Source organism: Pseudophryne corroboree, chromosome 10 (assembly GCF_028390025.1).
Source record: "Pseudophryne corroboree isolate aPseCor3 chromosome 10, aPseCor3.hap2, whole genome shotgun sequence".
In the NCBI taxonomy this organism is placed as follows: Eukaryota; Metazoa; Chordata; class Amphibia; order Anura; family Myobatrachidae; genus Pseudophryne; species Pseudophryne corroboree.
Window position 1 is genome coordinate 128,453,025 of NC_086453.1, and position 18,525 is coordinate 128,471,549.

The 18,525-nt window shown below is 46.1% G+C and overlaps 1 protein-coding gene across 2 annotated transcripts in view; it reads left to right on the plus strand.

Annotated features, from left to right (window-relative positions):
- Positions 1–18,525, plus strand: part of LMTK3 (lemur tyrosine kinase 3) — a 239,515-nt gene that overhangs the window by 149,327 nt on the left and 71,663 nt on the right. For both annotated transcript variants that reach the window (XM_063942786.1, XM_063942787.1), the window contains exon 9: positions 15,322–15,406. In XM_063942786.1, the coding sequence (XP_063798856.1) occupies positions 15,322–15,406 (85 nt within the window). The remainder of the gene's footprint in view (positions 1–15,321; positions 15,407–18,525) is intronic.

The following is an 18,525-nucleotide window of genomic DNA, read 5'->3' on the forward strand; positions in this document are numbered from 1 at the left end:
GCAGATTTTTAAAAAAACGACAGGGGCGTGCAAGAGATGCTGTCGGTGGCCAGAAGAATTGCGGGACACTTTCGGCGTACAGGCACCACGTACAGAAGACTGGAGCACCACCAAAAACTACTGAACCTTCCCTGCCATCATCTGAAGCAAGAAGTGGTAACGAGGTGGAATTCAACCCTCTATATGCTTCAGAGGTTGGAGGAGCAGCAAAAGGCCATTCAAGCCTATACAATTGAGCACGATATAGTAGGTGGAATGCACCTGTCTCAAGCGCAGTGGAGAATGATTTCAACGTTGTGCAAGGTTCTGATGCCCTTTGAACTTGCCACACGTGAAGTCAGTTCAGACACTGCCAGCCTGAGTCAGGTCATTCCCCTCATCAGGCTTTTGCAGAAGAAGCTGGAGACATTGAAGGAGGAGCTAACACGGAGCGATTCCGCTAGGCATGTGGGACTTGTGGATGGAGCCCTTAATTCGCTTAACAAGGATTCACGGGTGGTCAATCTGTTGAAATCAGAGCACTACATTTTGGCCACCGTGCTCGATCCTAGATTTAAAGCCTACCTTGGATCTCTCTTTCCGGCAGACACAAGTCTGCTGGGGTTCAAAGACCTGCTGGTGACAAAATTGTCAAGTCAAGCGGAACGCGACCTGTCAACATCTCCTCCTTCACATTCTCCCGCAACTGGGGGTGCGAGGAAAAGGCTCAGAATTCCGAGCCCACCCGCTGGCGGTGATGCAGGGCAGTCTGGAGCAACTGCTGATGCTGACATCTGGTCCGGACTGAAGGACCTGACAACGATTACGGACATGTCGTCTACTGTCACTGCATATGATTCTCTCACCATTGAAAGAATGGTGGAGGATTATATGAGTGACCGCATCCAAGTAGGCACGTCACACAGTCCGTACTTATACTGGCAGGAAAAAGAGGCAATTTGGAGGCCCTTGCACAAACTGGCTTTATTCTACCTAAGTTGCCCTCCCACAAGTGTGTACTCCGAAAGAGTGTTTAGTGCCGCCGCTCACCTTGTCAGCAATCGGCGTACGAGGTTACATCCAGAAAATGTGGAGAAGATGATGTTCATTAAAATGAATTATAATCAATTCCTCCGTGGAGACATTGACCAGCAGCAATTGCCTCCACAAAGTACACAGGGAGCTGAGATGGTGGATTCCAGTGGGGACGAATTGATAATCTGTGAGGAGGGGGATGTACACGGTGATATATCGGAGGATGATGATGAGGTGGACATCTTGCCTCTGTAGAGCCAGTTTGTGCAAGGAGAGATTAATTGCTTCTTTTTTGGTGGGGGTCCAAACCAACCCGTCATTTCAGTCACAGTCGTGTGGCAGACCCTGTCACTGAAATGATGGGTTGGTTAAAGTGTGCATGTCCTGTTTATACAACATAAGGGTGGGTGGGAGGGCCCAAGGACAATTCCATCTTGCACCTCTTTTTTCTTTAATTTTTCTTTGCGTCATGTGCTGTTTGTGGAATGTTTTTTGGAAGGGCCATCCTGCGTGACACTGCAGTGCCACTCCTAGATGGGCCCGGTGTTTGTGTCGGCCACTAGGGTCGCTTATCTTACTCACACAGCTACCTCATTGCGCCTCTTTTTTTCTTTGCGTCATGTGCTGTTTGGGGAGGGTTTTTTGGAAGGGCCATCCTGCGTGACACTGCAGTGCCACTCCTAGATGGGCCCGGTGTTTGTGTCGGCCACTAGGGTCGCTTATCTTACTCACACAGCTACCTCATTGCGCCTCTTTTTTTCTTTGCGTCATGTGCTGTTTGGGGAGGGTTTTTTGGAAGGGCCATCCTGCGTGACACTGCAGTGCCACTCCTAGATGGGCCCGGTGTTTGTGTCGGCCACTAGGGTCGCTTATCTTACTCACACAGCTACCTCATTGCGCCTCTTTTTTTCTTTGCGTCATGTGCTGTTTGGGGAGGGTTTTTTGGAAGGGCCATCCTGCGTGACACTGCAGTGACACTCCTAGATGGGCACGGTGTTTGTGTCGGCCACTAGGGTCGCTTATCTTACTCACACAGCTACCTCATTGCGCCTCTTTTTTTCTTTGCGTCATGTGCTGTTTGGGGAGGGTTTTTTGGAAGGGCCATCCTGCGTGACACTGCAGTGCCACTCCTAGATGGGCACGGTGTTTGTGTCGGCCACTAGGGTCGCTTATCTTACTCACACAGCTACCTCATTGCACCTCTTTTTTTCTTTGCGTCATGTGCTGTTTGGGGAGGGTTTTTTGGAAGGGCCATCCTGCGTGACACTGCAGTGCCACTCCTAGATGGGCACGGTGTTTGTGTCGGCCACTAGGGTCGCTTATCTTACTTACACAGCTACCTCATTGCGCCTCTTTTTTTCTTTGCGTCATGTGCTGTTTGGGGAGGGTTTTTTGGAAGGGCCATCCTGCGTGACACTGCAGTGCCACTCCTAGATGGGCACGGTGTTTGTGTCGGCCACTAGGGTCGCTTATCTTACTCACACAGCTACCTCATTGCGCCTCTTTTTTTCTTTGCGTCATGTGCTGTTTGGGGAGGGTTTTTTGGAAGGGCCATCCTGCGTGACACTGCAGTGCCACTCCTAGATGGGCACGGTGTTTGTGTCGGCCACTAGGGTCGCTTATCTTACTCACACAGCTACCTCATTGCGCCTCTTTTTTTCTTTGCGTCATGTGCTGTTTGGGGAGGGTTTTTTGGAAGGGCCATCCTGCGTGACACTGCAGTGCCACTCCTAGATGGGCACGGTGTTTGTGTCGGCCACTAGGGTCGCTTATCTTACTCACACAGCTACCTCATTGCGCCTCTTTTTTTCTTTGCGTCATGTGCTGTTTGGGGAGGGTTTTTTGGAAGGGCCATCCTGCGTGACACTGCAGTGCCACTCCTAGATGGGCACGGTGTTTGTGTCGGCCACTAGGGTCGCTTATCTTACTCACACAGCTACCTCATTGCGCCTCTTTTTTTCTTTGCGTCATGTGCTGTTTGGGGAGGGTTTTTTGGAAGGGCCATCCTGCGTGACACTGCAGTGCCACTCCTAGATGGGCACGGTGTTTGTGTCGGCCACTAGGGTCGCTTATCTTACTCACACAGCTACCTCATTGCGCCTCTTTTTTTCTTTGCGTCATGTGCTGTTTGGGGAGGGTTTTTTGGAAGGGCCATCCTGCGTGACACTGCAGTGCCACTCCTAGATGGGCACGGTGTTTGTGTCGGCCACTAGGGTCGCTTATCTTACTCACACAGCTACCTCATTGCGCCTCTTTTTTTCTTTGCGTCATGTGCTGTTTGGGGAGGGTTTTTTGGAAGGGCCATCCTGCGTGACACTGCAGTGCCACTCCTAGATGGGCCCGGTGTTTGTGTCGGCCACTAGGGTCGCTTATCTTACTCACACAGCTACCTCATTGCGCCTCTTTTTTTCTTTGCGTCATGTGCTGTTTGGGGAGGGTTTTTTGGAAGGGCCATCCTGCGTGACACTGCAGTGCCACTCCTAGATGGGCCCGGTGTTTGTGTCGGCCACTAGGGTCGCTTATCTTGCTCACACAGCTACCTCATTGCGCCTCTTTTTTTCTTTGCGTCATGTGCTGTTTGGGGAGGGTTTTTTGGAAGGGCCATCCTGCGTGACACTGCAGTGCCACTCCTAGATGGGCCCGGTGTTTGTGTCGGCCACTAGGGTCACTTATCTTACTCACACAGCTACCTCATTGCGCCTCTTTTTTTCTTTGCGTCATGTGCTGTTTGGGGAGGGTTTTTTGGAAGGGCCATCCTGCGTGACACTGCAGTGCCACTCCTAGATGGGCACGGTGTTTGTGTCGGCCACTAGGGTCGCTTATCTTACTCACACAGCTACCTCATTGCGCCTCTTTTTTTCTTTGCGTCATGTGCTGTTTGGGGAGGGTTTTTTGGAAGGGCCATCCTGCGTGACACTGCAGTGCCACTCCTAGATGGGCCCGGTGTTTGTGTCGGCCACTAGGGTCGCTTATCTTACTCACACAGCTACCTCATTGCGCCTCTTTTTTTCTTTGCGTCATGTGCTGTTTTGGGAGGGTTTTTTGGAAGGGCCATCCTGCGTGACACTGCAGTGCCACTCCTAGATGGGCACGGTGTTTGTGTCGGCCACTAGGGTCGCTTAGCTTAGTCATCCAGCGACCTAGGTGCAAATTTTAGGACTAAAAATAATATTGTGAGGTGTGAGGTATTCAGAATAGACTGAAAATGAGTGGAAATTATGGTTTTTGAGGTTAATAATACTTTGGGATCAAAATGACCCCCAAATTCTATGATTTAAGCTGTTTTTTAGTGTTTTTTAAAAAAAACACCCGAATCCAAAACACACCCGAATCCGACAAAAAAAATTCGGTGAGGTTTTGCCAAAACGCGGTCGAACCCAAAACACGGCCGCGGAACCGAACCCAAAACCAAAACACAAAACCCGAAAAATTTCAAGTGCACATCTCTACTTGAAACCGATGTTCATTTACATTCCATTTGAGAAATACTAGCAAACAGTCTCATGCAAAAGTGTACAGGTTAGAGGCTTAACTGTTAATTGATTACTGCAAGCTTGTTTGTTGAATATTAAAACATGGCCATGTCATAAAGGTTTAGAATAGTTTACCACGACTTCCTCTGATTAGTGTAGCTCCTGAACTCCAGCTCTGCAACCAAATCCTTTTTATAAAGCCATATCTGGAGGTAGAAGCCTTTCAGAGATTCCCAAATCGTGCTCTCCACAGTAGTTGATCAGCTGGTGTAATTTTATTTATTACCAGTTATTTATATAGCGCACACATATTCTGCAGTGCTTTACAGAGAATATTTGGCCATTCACATCAGTCCCTGCCCCAGTGGAGCTTACAATCTATATTCCCTAGCACATTTATACCCGCACACCGTCATACTAGGGATAATTTTGTCAGAAGCCAATTAACCTACCAGTATATTTTTGGATTGTGGGAGAAAACCGGAGTACCCGGAGGAAACCCATGCAAGTACGGGGAGAATATACAAACTCCACACAGTTAGGGCCATTGTGGGAATTGAACCCATGACCTTAGTGCCGTGAGGCAGTAATGCTAACCATTACACCATCCGTACTGCCCTAATGTGATATATCATTACAGAGGAAGTCGTGGTAAACTATTCTAAACCTTTATGACATGGCCATGTTTTAATATCCAACAAATAAAGTCTCTAACCTGTACACTTTTGCATGAGACTGTTTGCTAGTATTTCTCAAATGGAACTGTAAATTAACATTGGTTTCAAGATTTAGATACTTAGGGGTCTATTTACTAAGCCTTGGATGGAGATAAAGTCGCTGGAGATAAAGTACCAGCCAATCGGCTCCTAACTCATTTTTCAAACACAGCCTGTGGAATGACAGTTAGGAGCTGATTGGCTGGTATTTTATCTCCAGCGACTTTATCTCCAGCCAAGGCTTAGTAAATAGACCCCAAAGTAACTTATGGGCCCTACACATTGGCAGATAACACTGAACGATTTGAACATTCTCCTTCATTAATGAACAAGAACTCGTTCATATGGTTCAGTGTGTAGGCACTAACGATGAACGATGCGCGGTACACGTAAAGTATTGTATGTACAACTCATTAGTAGATTATGCATAACTTGATGTTAAAAATACTCAGCAAATAGAAGAGAAGTGTGGGATGTCATATAAGGATTAACTTAAAAGCTACCAGTAACTCTGACCAACTGGAAAATATTGAGAGAATATCCTTGTCTTTTATTATTGTTTTATTAAAAAATGTGACAACTGCGCTGTCTTATGAGATTAAGTTGATCTGTTTAGAAAAAGAATACTGATAAAACATATAACGAGCGCTGTAAGTAATTATGTGATCTAAGATTTGTATATGCAAGTGGCACCTGTATGGAAAAATCATTTTTTGGGTATAGTGCGGTATGTTTACAGCTCCTTTATGGAGTATGTAGATAGAGCTCAGTCCGTTCCGGTTCTCACTTTGCTAGTGAGGCCCAAGCTGTCCCTACCGCATTAAATTTCTGTGCTGCAGATAAGAAGGAGTTGTAATTCCTTACCACTCCGCTGCGTCCAGCGGAGATGGTTTGCGGCTCGGTGGTAGGTCGCGGCTCGATGACGTCACGCTGCGGCTAGGCGTCTAGGTGTTTGTGCCTGAAAGTTGGTGTGCTGTAGCTCTCTGCCTCCTTGCTTCTGCAGAGTCACACACAGTGGGAGCCGAAGACAGCAGAGAGACGAGGAGCTGTGCTGTGCGCTTCCGCTGCAGCTCCCCCTACAGGCAGCCAGGAGCAGTGACAGTGACAGTGAGAACCATGTTGCACAGCAGGTGGGGCAGATGTAACATGTGCAAAGATTTAGATTTGGGTGAGTTTTATTGTTTCTGTGCAGGGTAAATACTGGCTGATTTATTTTTACACTGCAATTTAGATTTCAGTTTGAACAAACCCCACCCAAATCTAAATGTCTCTGCACATATTACATCTGCCCCACCTGCATCGCACCGGCCATAGACTTGTCACGATGCGATCGCATCCCTGTAGGATGCGATTGCATAGTGATTGACAGCCGTGGGCATCATGGGGGTGGCCCCACAGTGTTTAGTGGGCGTGGTCCAGACAACGCAGGTGTGTCCGGACCGGTTTTGGGGTGGCTGCGTGACGTCACATGCAGCCACTTCGAGTAAAAAAAAATGTCCATCAGCCAAGCTGCGAAGGCAGGGGTCATCCTCAAATCGATGTGTTCATAATTAAATTGCAAACACATAGTAGGGCGGCGCAACACACATGATGGATGGACTTGCCCTTTAGTGGGCAGCCCCGAGCATGGGAGTAGATGGACGCAAATCTTGCTGCAGAAGTAAGATCTGCAGCCATCTCTGAATAACCCCCAAAGTCCCTTGGTTTCTAAACATTGGCATAAATTCATCCCAGTTGCCCAGAGGCAAGATACATATTGGTAACCCCTCCCAGATATAGATAAATATATGTATATATATATATATATATATATGTGTGTGTATGTGTACAAATATATATATATATATATATATATATATACATATACATATATAAATGTATCATCCTTATGCGGACTGGTGGGTTTTTAAACCTTTCTTAAGGTAATAAATTACACTGTTTTAAATGTATTCACCTTGACAAAGGGGCTGTGGGCCCCGAAACGTTGGCACATGTGTTTGTGACACTGAAATACAAGCTTTTTTGCATAAAAGTCCCGGAGTGCCGCTGTCTGTTTGTTGTCATATCCTGTTATCATGGAGGGCACCCAGGCTACATTGTCTCTTACTGGGAGTGCCAGACTATCCACAAAGAATTTTATATATATATATATATATATATATGTGTACAAAAGAAGCTACCAGCGCCACAGATACAGTATCTAAGGTATATAAACAGTATGGGAAAAAAGACCGTTCTGGACTAATAAACAGAACTAGACCTGGTGGACACTCCCTTCCTAGTATTTAGGGCGTCAGCTTAGAAACCTCAAAGATATATGAAGGCACTGGTATATATGCCTACAAATTGAAAATAGTGCAGGGGGATGAGGTTGTTACAAGCGACCAAAGGTGTCAAATAAATAATGTAAAAAACCAGGTACTGATAAAAAAATTAATTTTAATTTTAAAAAGGACGAGCACTAAAAAAAGGTTGGTAATAACTGAAACAATGAAAATAGACCAATGCAGCCTAGTAAAAAACTGTTGTATAAAAAAGAGCAAGAAGCTAGGCTGATAAAATCAAAGCTACATATGCCTAAAATTCATAAAAGGTACACACAGACATGGGAAAAATACGGTATAAAATACACAGGATAAAACATGAAAAAAGCTTATCTTTTAAGAGGTTGAGGTAAAATCTGAGTGCTACTCTGATTTTACCTCAACCTCTTAAAAGATAAGCTTTTTTCATGTTTTATCCTGTGTATTTTATACCGTATTTTTCCCATGTCTGTGTGTACCTTTTATGAATTTTAGGCATATGTAGCTTTGATTTTATCAGCCTAGCTTCTTGCTCTTTTTTATACAACAGTTTTTTACTAGGCTGCATTGGTCTATTTTCATTGTTTCAGTTATTACCAACCTTTTTTTAGTGCTCGTCCTTTTTAAAATGAAAATTAATTTTTTTTATCAGTACCTGGTTTTTTACATTATTTATTTGACACCTTTGGTCGCATGTAACAACCTCATCCCCCTGCAATATATATATATATATATATATATATATATACGTATATGGACTGTTCTGAAAAAAAATTCTATATATATATTTACATCTCACTGTTATTTATTTTAAATCACACATTTATTAGCAGTCATACACAAGGGGGGTAATTCCAAGTTGATCGCAGCAGGAATTTTGTTAGCAGTTGGGCAAAACCATGTGCACTGCAGGGGAGGCAGATATAACATGTGCAGAAAGAGTTAGATTTGGGTGGATTATTTTATTTCTGTGCAGGGTAAATACTGGCTGCTTTATTTTTACACTGCAAATTAGTTTGCAGATTGAACACACCACACCCAAATCTAACTCTCTCTGCACATGTTAAATCTGCCTCCCCTGCAGTGCACATGGGGGGTCATTCCGAGTTGTTTGCTCGTTGCCAATTTTCGCTATACTGCGATTAGTCGCTTACTGCGCATGCTCAAGGTTCGCAGAGCGCATGCGCTGAGTTATTTTACACAAAAGTTAGGTATTTTACTAACGGCCTAACAAGGATTTTTCATCGCTCTGGTGATCGTAGTGTGATTGACAGGAAGTGGGTGTTTCTGGGCGGAAACTGGCCGTTTTCTGGGAGTGTGCGAAAAAACGCTGGCGTTTCTGGGAAAAACGCGGGAGTGTCTGAAGAAACGGGGGAGTGTCTGGGCGAACGCTGGGTGTGTTTGTGGCGTCAAACCAGGAACGAAACTGACTGAACTGATCGCAATGTAGGAGTACAGTAAGTCTGGAGCTACTCAGAAACTGCTAAGAAATTTCTATTCGCAATTCTGCTAAGCTAAGATACACTCCCAGAGGGCGGCGGCTTAGCGTGTGCAATGCTGCTAAAAGCAGCTAGCGAGCGAACAACTCGGAATGAGGGCCATGGTTTTGCCCAACTGCTAACAAAATTCCTGCTGCGATCAACTTGGAATTACCCCCAAGGTTAGAACCCATGATCTGTTACACTGAAGGCAGACACTGATCAAGCTATTTGCTCCTGCATTGCAGATTCTAATTATATGAAGCTATCTAGAATTGTCAATTCAAAACCATTGCAACTAGGCAGATCTATATAGCGTGCAGCCACACACTACATAGATCTGTTCAGTCATCACAATGCTGATTATTTCTCTGACAATTATTTTACAAGTGCCATACCCAGGATTAGAACCCACACCCTATCTTACTGGAAGCAGGCACCTTACTGATGGAACTATTTGCTCCTCTATAGGAAGCATGGGAATTTTAACTATATGAAGTTACTTGTAATTGTCAGAGAAGTAACTTCATATAGTTAAAATTCTCATGCTTCCTATACAGGAGCAAATAACTCAATCAGTAAGGTGCCTGCTTCAAGTGTAATAGGTTGTGGGTTCTAATCCTGGGTATAGCCACGGCCGGCGCTACCATTAGGCAGCTTTAGGCAGCTGCCTACGGGCGGCAGCCACTAGAGGGCGGGACACTCCTGCTGAATAAGATTTACTTAAAACATTTATTTATGCTAGCCTAGCGGTGGTCGCGGCGCAGGTCTGGCCAGCCGCAACCACCATTATCAGTCATCTTCACCCCCAGCCAGGGCCGCCTATGTGAAGGGTTTGCTGCGCCCCCTCCCCCTTGCTGACCACTCCCGGAAACAACCGCCGGGCCAGCAGTAAACAGAAACAGCTGCGGCTCCCTATTCACCTCTGCAGCTACACGGGCAATAGCTCAGCCAGACAGGCTGCAGTGAGGGAGTGCATCTCATCACCACAGGACAGCTGACGGGCCTCCGGAATGATAGCACAATACAAGGGAGGGGGCCTGCACACGTGTGGATAGGAGACTGCTGAAGAGAACATTAATCACATTGGAAGGTATGAGGCGTTGCACCAAGAGATTTACAGCCTTACATACCAGCTACTTTAACCCTTAAAAGCAGCCCTGCACTGTGGGGGGAGTCTCTTTTGGGACACAAGCAACTTGACCTCTTGACCTAAAATACTATCTCTCTCTAGTCACTCTCTCTCCCTGTCGTCACTCTCTCTCCCTGTCGTCACTGTCGTCTCCTCTCTCTCCCTGTCGTCACTTTCCCTGTCGTCACTCTCTCCCTGTCGTCACTCTCTCTCCCTGTCGTCACTCTCAGTCGTCACTCTCCCTGTCGTCACTCTCTCTCCCTGTCGTCACTGTCGTCACTCTCTCTCCCTGTCGTCACTGTCGTCACTCTCTCTCCCTGTCGTCACTCTCTCTCCCTGTCGTCACTGTCTGTCCCTGTCGTCACTCTCTCTCCCTGTCATCACTGTCTGTCCCTGTCGTCACTCTCTGTCCCTGTCGTCACTCTCTGTCCCTGTCGTCACGCTCTCTCTCCCTGTCGTCACGCTCTCTCTCCCCGTCGTCACGCTCTCTCTCCCCGTCGTCACGCTCTCTCTCCCCGTCGTCACGCTCTCTCTCCCCGTCGTCACGCTCTCTCTCCCCGTCGTCACGCTCTCTCTCCCCGTTGCCACGCTCTCTCTCCCCGTCGCCACGCTCTCTCCCCGTCGCCACTCTCTCTCCCCGTCGCCACTCTCTCCCCGTCGTCACTCTCTCTCCCTGTCGTAACTCTCTCTCTCCCTGTTGTCACTCTCTCTCCCCCTGTCGTCACTCTGGCTGTCCCTGCTGTCACAATTTCAGCTCTTTCAGTGTGCTACAATGTGAATTTCGGCTCATTCAGTGTGCTACAATGTGAATTTCGGCTCATTCAGTGTGCTACAATGTGAATTTTGACTCATTCAGTGTGCTACAATGTGAGTTTCGGCTCATTCAGTGTGCTACAATGTGAATTTCGGCTCATTCAGTGTGCTACAATGTGAATTTCGGCTCATTCAGTGTGCTATAATGTGAATTTTGGCTCGTACTGTGTGCTACAATGTGAATTTCGGCTCGTACTGTGTGCTATAAGGTCAATTTCAGCTCATTCAGTGTGCTATAATGTGAATTTCGGCTCATTCAGTGTGCTACAATGTGAATTTCGGCTCATTCAGTGTGCTACAATGTGAGTTTCGGCTCATTCAGTGTGCTACAATGTGAGTTTCGGCTCATTCAGTGTGCTATCATGTGAATTTCGGCTCATTCAGTGTGCTATAATGTGAGTTTTGGCTCATTCAGTGTGGATTAATGTGAATTTTAGCTCATTCAGTGTGCTACAATGTGAATTTCGGCTCATTCAGTGTGCTACAATGTGAATTTCGGCTCATTCAGTGTGCTACAATGTGAATTTCGGCTCATTCAGTGTGCTACAATGTGAATTTCAGCTCATTCAGTGTGCTACAATGTGAATTTTGGCTCGTACTGTGTGCTACAATGTGAATTTCAGCTCATTCAGTGTGCTACAATGTGAATTTCGGCTCATTCAGTGTGCTACAATGTGACTTTCGGCTCATTCAGTGTGCTACAATGTGAATTTCGGCTCGTACTGTGTGCTACAATGTGAATTTCATCTCATACCGTGTGCTATAAGGTGAATTTCAGCTCATTCAGTGTGCTACAATGTGAATTTTGGCTCATTCATTGTGCTACAATGTGAATTTAGGCTCATTCATTGTGCTACAATGTGAATTTAGGCTCATTCAGTGTGCTACAATGTGAATTTCGGCTCATTCAGTGTGCTACAATGTGAATTTCGGCTCATTCAGTGTGCTATAATGTGAGTTTCAGCTCATTCAGTGTGCTATAATGTGAGTTTTGGCTCGTACTGTGTGCTACAATGTGAATTTCAGCTCATTCAGTGTGCTACAATGTGAATTTAGGCTCATTCAGTGTGCTACAATGTGAATTTAGGCTCATTCAGTGTGCTACAATGTGAATTTCGGCTCCATCAGTGTGCTACAATGTGAATTTCAGCTCATTCAGTGTGCTACAATGTGAATTTCGGCTCGTACTGTGTGCTACAATGTGAATTTCGGCTCGTACCGTGTGCTATAAGGTGAATTTCAGCTCATTCAGTGTGCTACATTGTGAATTTCGGCTCGTACTGTGTGCTATAGGGTGAAAGGGGCACCAGTACTAGATAGTATAAGTGGTTCTACTACACTGGACATGCCCCCTTTTGGGTGACCATGCCTCTTTTTTGGGTGACCACGCTCCCTTTTCTGGAGCGAGCACGCCGTTCTTGACTTTTGCATGCCCCCACTTCAAATTTCCACTTCGACCACTGTATATATCCATTTTGTAATAAGGCAGCACTCTGGATACTTGAAAATATGTGAAATGATGATGTATTTATATATAGTACAAGTTCTCACCCACTTAGGGTGAATGAATGCTTGGGTGCTCAAATACATCCAGTAATCTCTACAGAAGTCCGCAATGGACAAACAGCAGTAGACCAGCACACCACCCTTTTATAGGCCCTACACACTGCGCGATAGTAATGAAAGATGAATGAAAGATATGAACGACCTCGTTCATTAATGAACGAAATACCGTTCATATCTTTCAGTGCGGAGTCACCAGCGATGAATGATGCGCGGCCCCGCGCTCGTTCATCGCTTTTGCCCCGTCAGCTGTGCATGCAGGCCAATATGGACGATCTCGTCCATATTTGCCTGCACTGCTATGGAGCCGGGTGACGGGGGGAGTGAAGAAACTTCACTCCCCCCGCCGCCGGGTCGCCCGGCAGCTGTATCCACTGTCAGGCAGCTCGGTGGTGGATCACGCAGTGTGTAGGGCCCATTAGAAAAGTAGAAAAAAATTGCATTCTTTAATTTGTAAATAGCTTCATGCCTTCAACAAAACATAGCAGCATTCATACTCATCCGAATATCATGGATGCAGTCAGCATATTGGCAGATGGCTATCCCTACAGCCCGTTTCGGTTATTGCACTGTTGCAAATTAAAGAATGCTCTTTTTTTCTACTTCTCTAAGAGGTGGTGTGCTGATCTACTGCTGTTTGTCCATTGCGGACTTCTGTAGAGATGATTACAGCTGGCACACGGCCTCTCAGCCATGTGAGAGACAGTGACTCCTTCATTTTGAATCTGGAGTCATCCGCGGGCCAATCGGAGCTCACAGACCGGCAGCCAATTTTGATGTGGCATAATGTGTAAGGGCATTACTATTGTGTGGCAAAATGTTATAAGGGCATTACTGTACGACATATAATGTTATAAGGGGCAGTCCTACTGTGTGTCAAGACATGAATGGGCTCTACCAGAATGTGAATGGGCTCTACTGTGTGGTTTAGCGTAAGTGGTCTCTACTGTGAATAAGGGGCACAGTGTGACATAACCTGAATTAGGGGGGGGGGGGGGGGGGGGTAGGTTTAAGATTTGCCTAGGGTGCCGAGAAACCTTGCACCGGCCCTGGGTACAGCACTTTTAAAATGTGCATCTATAATAAAGAGGGTGTGACTTGTAAGGTGCAGGGACTAGTGAGGGTGGAGAGTCGGCCAAGAGATAGCGTCGGCTGTCAATTAACTTAATTGAATGGTGTCGCTGAACATGGAACAGGACAGGAGAAGAGGTGCCACCCTACAGAGCAGGAACCCAGCAGCAGCCGACTCCGTTGCCTCCGACAGTTATGCCTCTGTTTCCAAACACTACCAATAATATCACATCCTGTGTGATAATTCTGAATCATTTTGACATTATGGAGGTTGACATTATAGATGTCAACAAGGCCACTGTTGACATAATATACCAGGGCCGTTTCTTGGGGCAGGCGAGCAGTGCAACCGCACTGGGCGCCCGCTGCGGCACTAACTGTGGCTCCCTGCTTCCCCCTCCTATTTCTCCCCGAGTAACCCACTCGGAGTGCGGAGTTTCACGGAATGACGCGGTTGCGTCGTTACGTCACGACGCAACCCCGTCACTCCGCGAAACTCCCCCCACCCCGAGCGGAGTACAGAGGGGGATCCAAGTTAGGAAGAGGGAAAGGCCGGCGCGAGGAGCAACTGGTGAGGCGGGCCGAAGAGCGGTAATCGCCTCTGTAAGTATTCTCTCTCTCTCTCTCAATGTGTAAAATAGGGACACCTGCCGTAATGTGTGAAATGGGGACTCTTGCCTGCCGTAATGTGGGGATTTAATGTATCAAGGGCATTGCGGTGTGTGGCATAATATGGTGCAGGGGGCATTACTGTGTGGGGCTTAATATGGTAGAATTTTTTTTCCTGTGGTGGCCGTGATCTGTTGGAGCAGGGTCAAAAACTGGATTGTGAGGTAGTCTTTTCAGACGAGGCCATGCCCATTTAAATGAGGCCACACCCATTTAGATGAGGCCACGCCCCCGTGGGTGCGCGCACAAGGTTTTTTTTAATCTAGGTGTGTGTGTGTGTGTGTGTGTGTGTGTGTGTGTGTCACATTTTTTTATGTCATGGGGGGGCGCATTTTTAAATCTCGCACTGGGAGCCAAATTGGCTAGAAACAGCCCTGTAATATACCCTGAGGCTGATAGTAGATAAAAAAAATCTGTGTACAGAACATGGGCCCTCATTCCGAGTTGATCGGTCGCAAGGCGAATTTAGCAGAGTTACACACGCTAAGCCGCCGCCTACTGGGAGTGTATCTTAGCATCTTAAAATTGCGACCGATGTATTCGCAATATTGCGATCACAAACTACTTAGCAGTTTTAGAGTAGCTCCAGACTTACTCTGCCTGTGCGATCAGTTCAGTGCTTGTCGTTCCTGGTTTGACGTCACAAACACACCCAGCGTTCGCCCAACCACTCCCCCGTTTCTCCGGCCACTCCTGCGTTTTTTCCGGAAACGGTAGCGTTTTCAGCCACACGCCCATAAAACGGCCTGTTTCCGCCCAGTAACACCCATTTCCTGTCAATCACATTACGATCGCCGGAGCGATGAAAAAGCCGTGAGTAAAAATACTTTCTTCATAGCAAAGATACTTGGCGCAGTCGCAGTGCGAATATTGCGCATGCGCACTAAGCGGAATTTCACTGCGATGCGATGAAAAATACCGAGCGAACGACTCGGAATGAGGGCCATACTGTAGCAAATTCAAATAGAATGTAAAACAGGTTAGTTTAAGGTTAAACACCACTGTGCAATATGTTAGCGCTGTGTATAATCATAATGTCAGCTACAGTATTTTCATCTCTTTATTTTATTTTACTATGTATTCACACAGTGACCTTGCTCTAAGAAATTGCCTTCTGACCTCTGACCTCACTGTCCGAATTGGGGATTATGGAATTTCTCACAACAATTACAAGGTTTGTTGCCTCAAAACATTTATTTCTGCAGCGGGGTACACTGGGATTCCACAGGGAATACATCGGGGGTGTAGAGTTGGATCTCGATCTGAGGCACCAACAGGCTAAAGCTTTGACTGTTCCAAGGATGCATTGCATCGCCTCCTCTATAACCCCGCCTCCGGGCACTGAAGCTCAGTTTGTAAGTTGGTGCCTGCAGTGCAGGTCACTAACAGGTGGGGCTGCGCTAGGCAGCCCTGAAAAGAGCTTTTTAAGAAGACTTCAAGGCCGCAGCACTATATATGTCATACACCTCCCAGTCAACCTGCAGCAACTGTGGTCAATCTGTATCCACCTTAATTGAACAATTAATTACACATGCAAATGCAAGCCACCGAGTGTCAATGATCAATTAAACCAATCAATGCTGCACATAAATGTTTTAATATATAAATGACAAAATAAAATTATATTTAAAATTGACTGTGCACAGTATACAATTTATATTGCTAAAAAGGAAATGTAACATAAAAATGTGTCCAAGTGCGAACACAAACACTGTATCATATACGGTATCTCAGATCTATCACAGCTAAGTAAACATCTCCATTGAGATACACTGTTGCGCCATTAGTATGAACAGTGGCTAAATAAATAACCAGTCTCTGGAATCCACATATATATATATGGTAATCGCTTTTTGCAAGTCCCTCTGTTATTCAGGTCCGTAACAATATACCTTTTGTATATTGGATAGCAGTTCATGCAGTTATATATGGAGAACTGTACAGTGCTTGTTTTATAGAGCAGGTACGTGTGGCGTCCCACCGTGCTATTACCTGGTCTGGTTGTAAGATGAAAACCGAAATCGGACTGAGCTCACCTCATGTGGCTGCTGGATTGATTGGCAGTATAGAGACCGCTGACCCTTAGTTGGTAATAGGCCAAAACATGCAGGTAGCTGGCGCCAGACTGCACTGGCTGAGGTGATCCCCTCGTAGTACTCTCACCGACAAACACGTCCTGCAGCGAGGGGGAGCCGAGCCGGGACTGTGTCACCTCACGGAGGCTTGTTGGGTCAATTCCGATATTGTGACCGGTATGCTGTAGCGGGGGCCGGCTGGCCACGTCTCGTAAGCACCAAGCGGCATTAGCGTAATTGTTCAGACTTCTGGGTATCTGACCAGAGGTGTTGCATATAGCAAGTATTCCAGGTGGGAACACTTGCTTTATGCAACACCCACCTGGAATACTTGCTATATGCAACACCTCTGGTCAGATACCCAGAGGTCTGAACAATTACGCTAGTGCCGCTTGGTGCTTACGAGACGTGGCCAGCCGGCCCCCGCTACAGCATACCGGTCACAATATCGGAATTGACCCAACAAGCCTCCGTGAGGTGACACAGTCCCGGCTCGGCTCCCCCTCGCTGCAGGACGTGTTTGTCGGTGAGAGTACTACGAGGGGATCACCTCAGCCAGCGCAGTCTGGCGCCAGCTACCTGCATGTTTTGGCCTATTACCAACTAAGGGTCAGCGGTCTCTATACTGCCAATCAATCCAGCACCCACATGAGGTGAGCGCAGTCCGATTTCGGTTTTTATCTTACAACCAGACCAGGTAATAGCACGGTGGGACGCCACACGTACCTGCTCTATAAAACAAGCACTGTACAGTTCTCCATATATAACTGCATGAACTGCTATCCAATATACAAAAGGTATATTGTTACGGACCTGAATAACAGAGGGACTTGCAAAAAGTGATTACCATATATATATGTGGATTCCAGAGACTGGTTATTTATTTAGCCACTGTTCATACTAATGGCGCAACAGTGTATCTCAATGGAGATGTTTACTTAGCTGTGATAGATCTGAGATACCGTATGTGATACAGTGTTTGTGTTCGCATTTGGACACATTTTTATGTTACATTTCCTTTTTAGCAATATAAATTGTATATTGTGCACAGTCAATTTTAAATATAATTTTATTTTGTCATTTATATATTAAAACATTTATGTGCAGCATTGATTGGTTTAATTGATCATTGACACTCGGTGGCTTGCATTTGCATGTGTAATTAATTGTTCAATTAGGGTCTATTCTATCTTCTGTTAATCCCGGGCGCAGCTGTATTATTTTTTCTTTTCTATACCAATATACAAACATACAGAAGTTTGTTTACAGCAGCGAACGGGAGAAACAGAGATGTGAATATTTTAGATGTGTGTATATACATATAGACATCTATAAAAATATATTGACATTCTTTATAAAGTTAGCGCCTAGGTTTTTTTTCCCAGTATCCACCTTGGGCAGCGTTCTCAAGTATGCTGAATAAGCTTGTAACACATGTTACGCCCCCTGTGGGACCTCCTGTGCCATTGCAGCCACATATTGTCCCTGCAGTTAATCTGCCCTGGGCGGCCACTCTGTCTACCCAGTTACAACAATTGAATCAATCTCTGGTTAGACACAAGTCTACCCCACGCCCCTCTGGGGCCAAGGGGTCATCTAAGCGGGCCATTTCTTCCTCACAGTCCACTAAAATTTTGGATAATTCTTCCGATGAGGATTGGGAATATACTGATCCATCAGACACTGAAACAGTTGCTTCTGATGAGGAATCTACAACCCAGGTTGATGTTCCTGACCTAGTGGAGGCTATTAAGCTGATTCTACAAATAGATGAGATCGAGCCTACTACTACGTCTAAGAAACCTGATAAATTCAAACGTCAGAAGGTTGCTAAAGTAGTCTTACCACATTCTGACCATTTAATTGACATACGTCAGGAATCCTGGTCATCTCCAGGAAAGAAGTTTTCCCTGTCTAAAAAGATGCTAGCTCATTATCCTATCCCTGCGGAGTTGAGTAACAAGTGGGAAACTCCACCGCCGGTGGACTCTCATGTTGCACGTCTTGTGGGGTCATCTACTCTGCCTGTCACCACTGTTACCTTACTGAAGGAACTGACGGATAAGCGTGTGGAGGGTTGCCTGAAGTCTATTTACTCTCTTACTTGTGCTGTACATAGACCCACTATGGCAGCCTCCTGGGCTGCGAAAGGAATTGAAGCATGGGTTCAGGCAATTGAGGATGAGCTACCAAAGGATTTTTCTGACACTGCCAGACA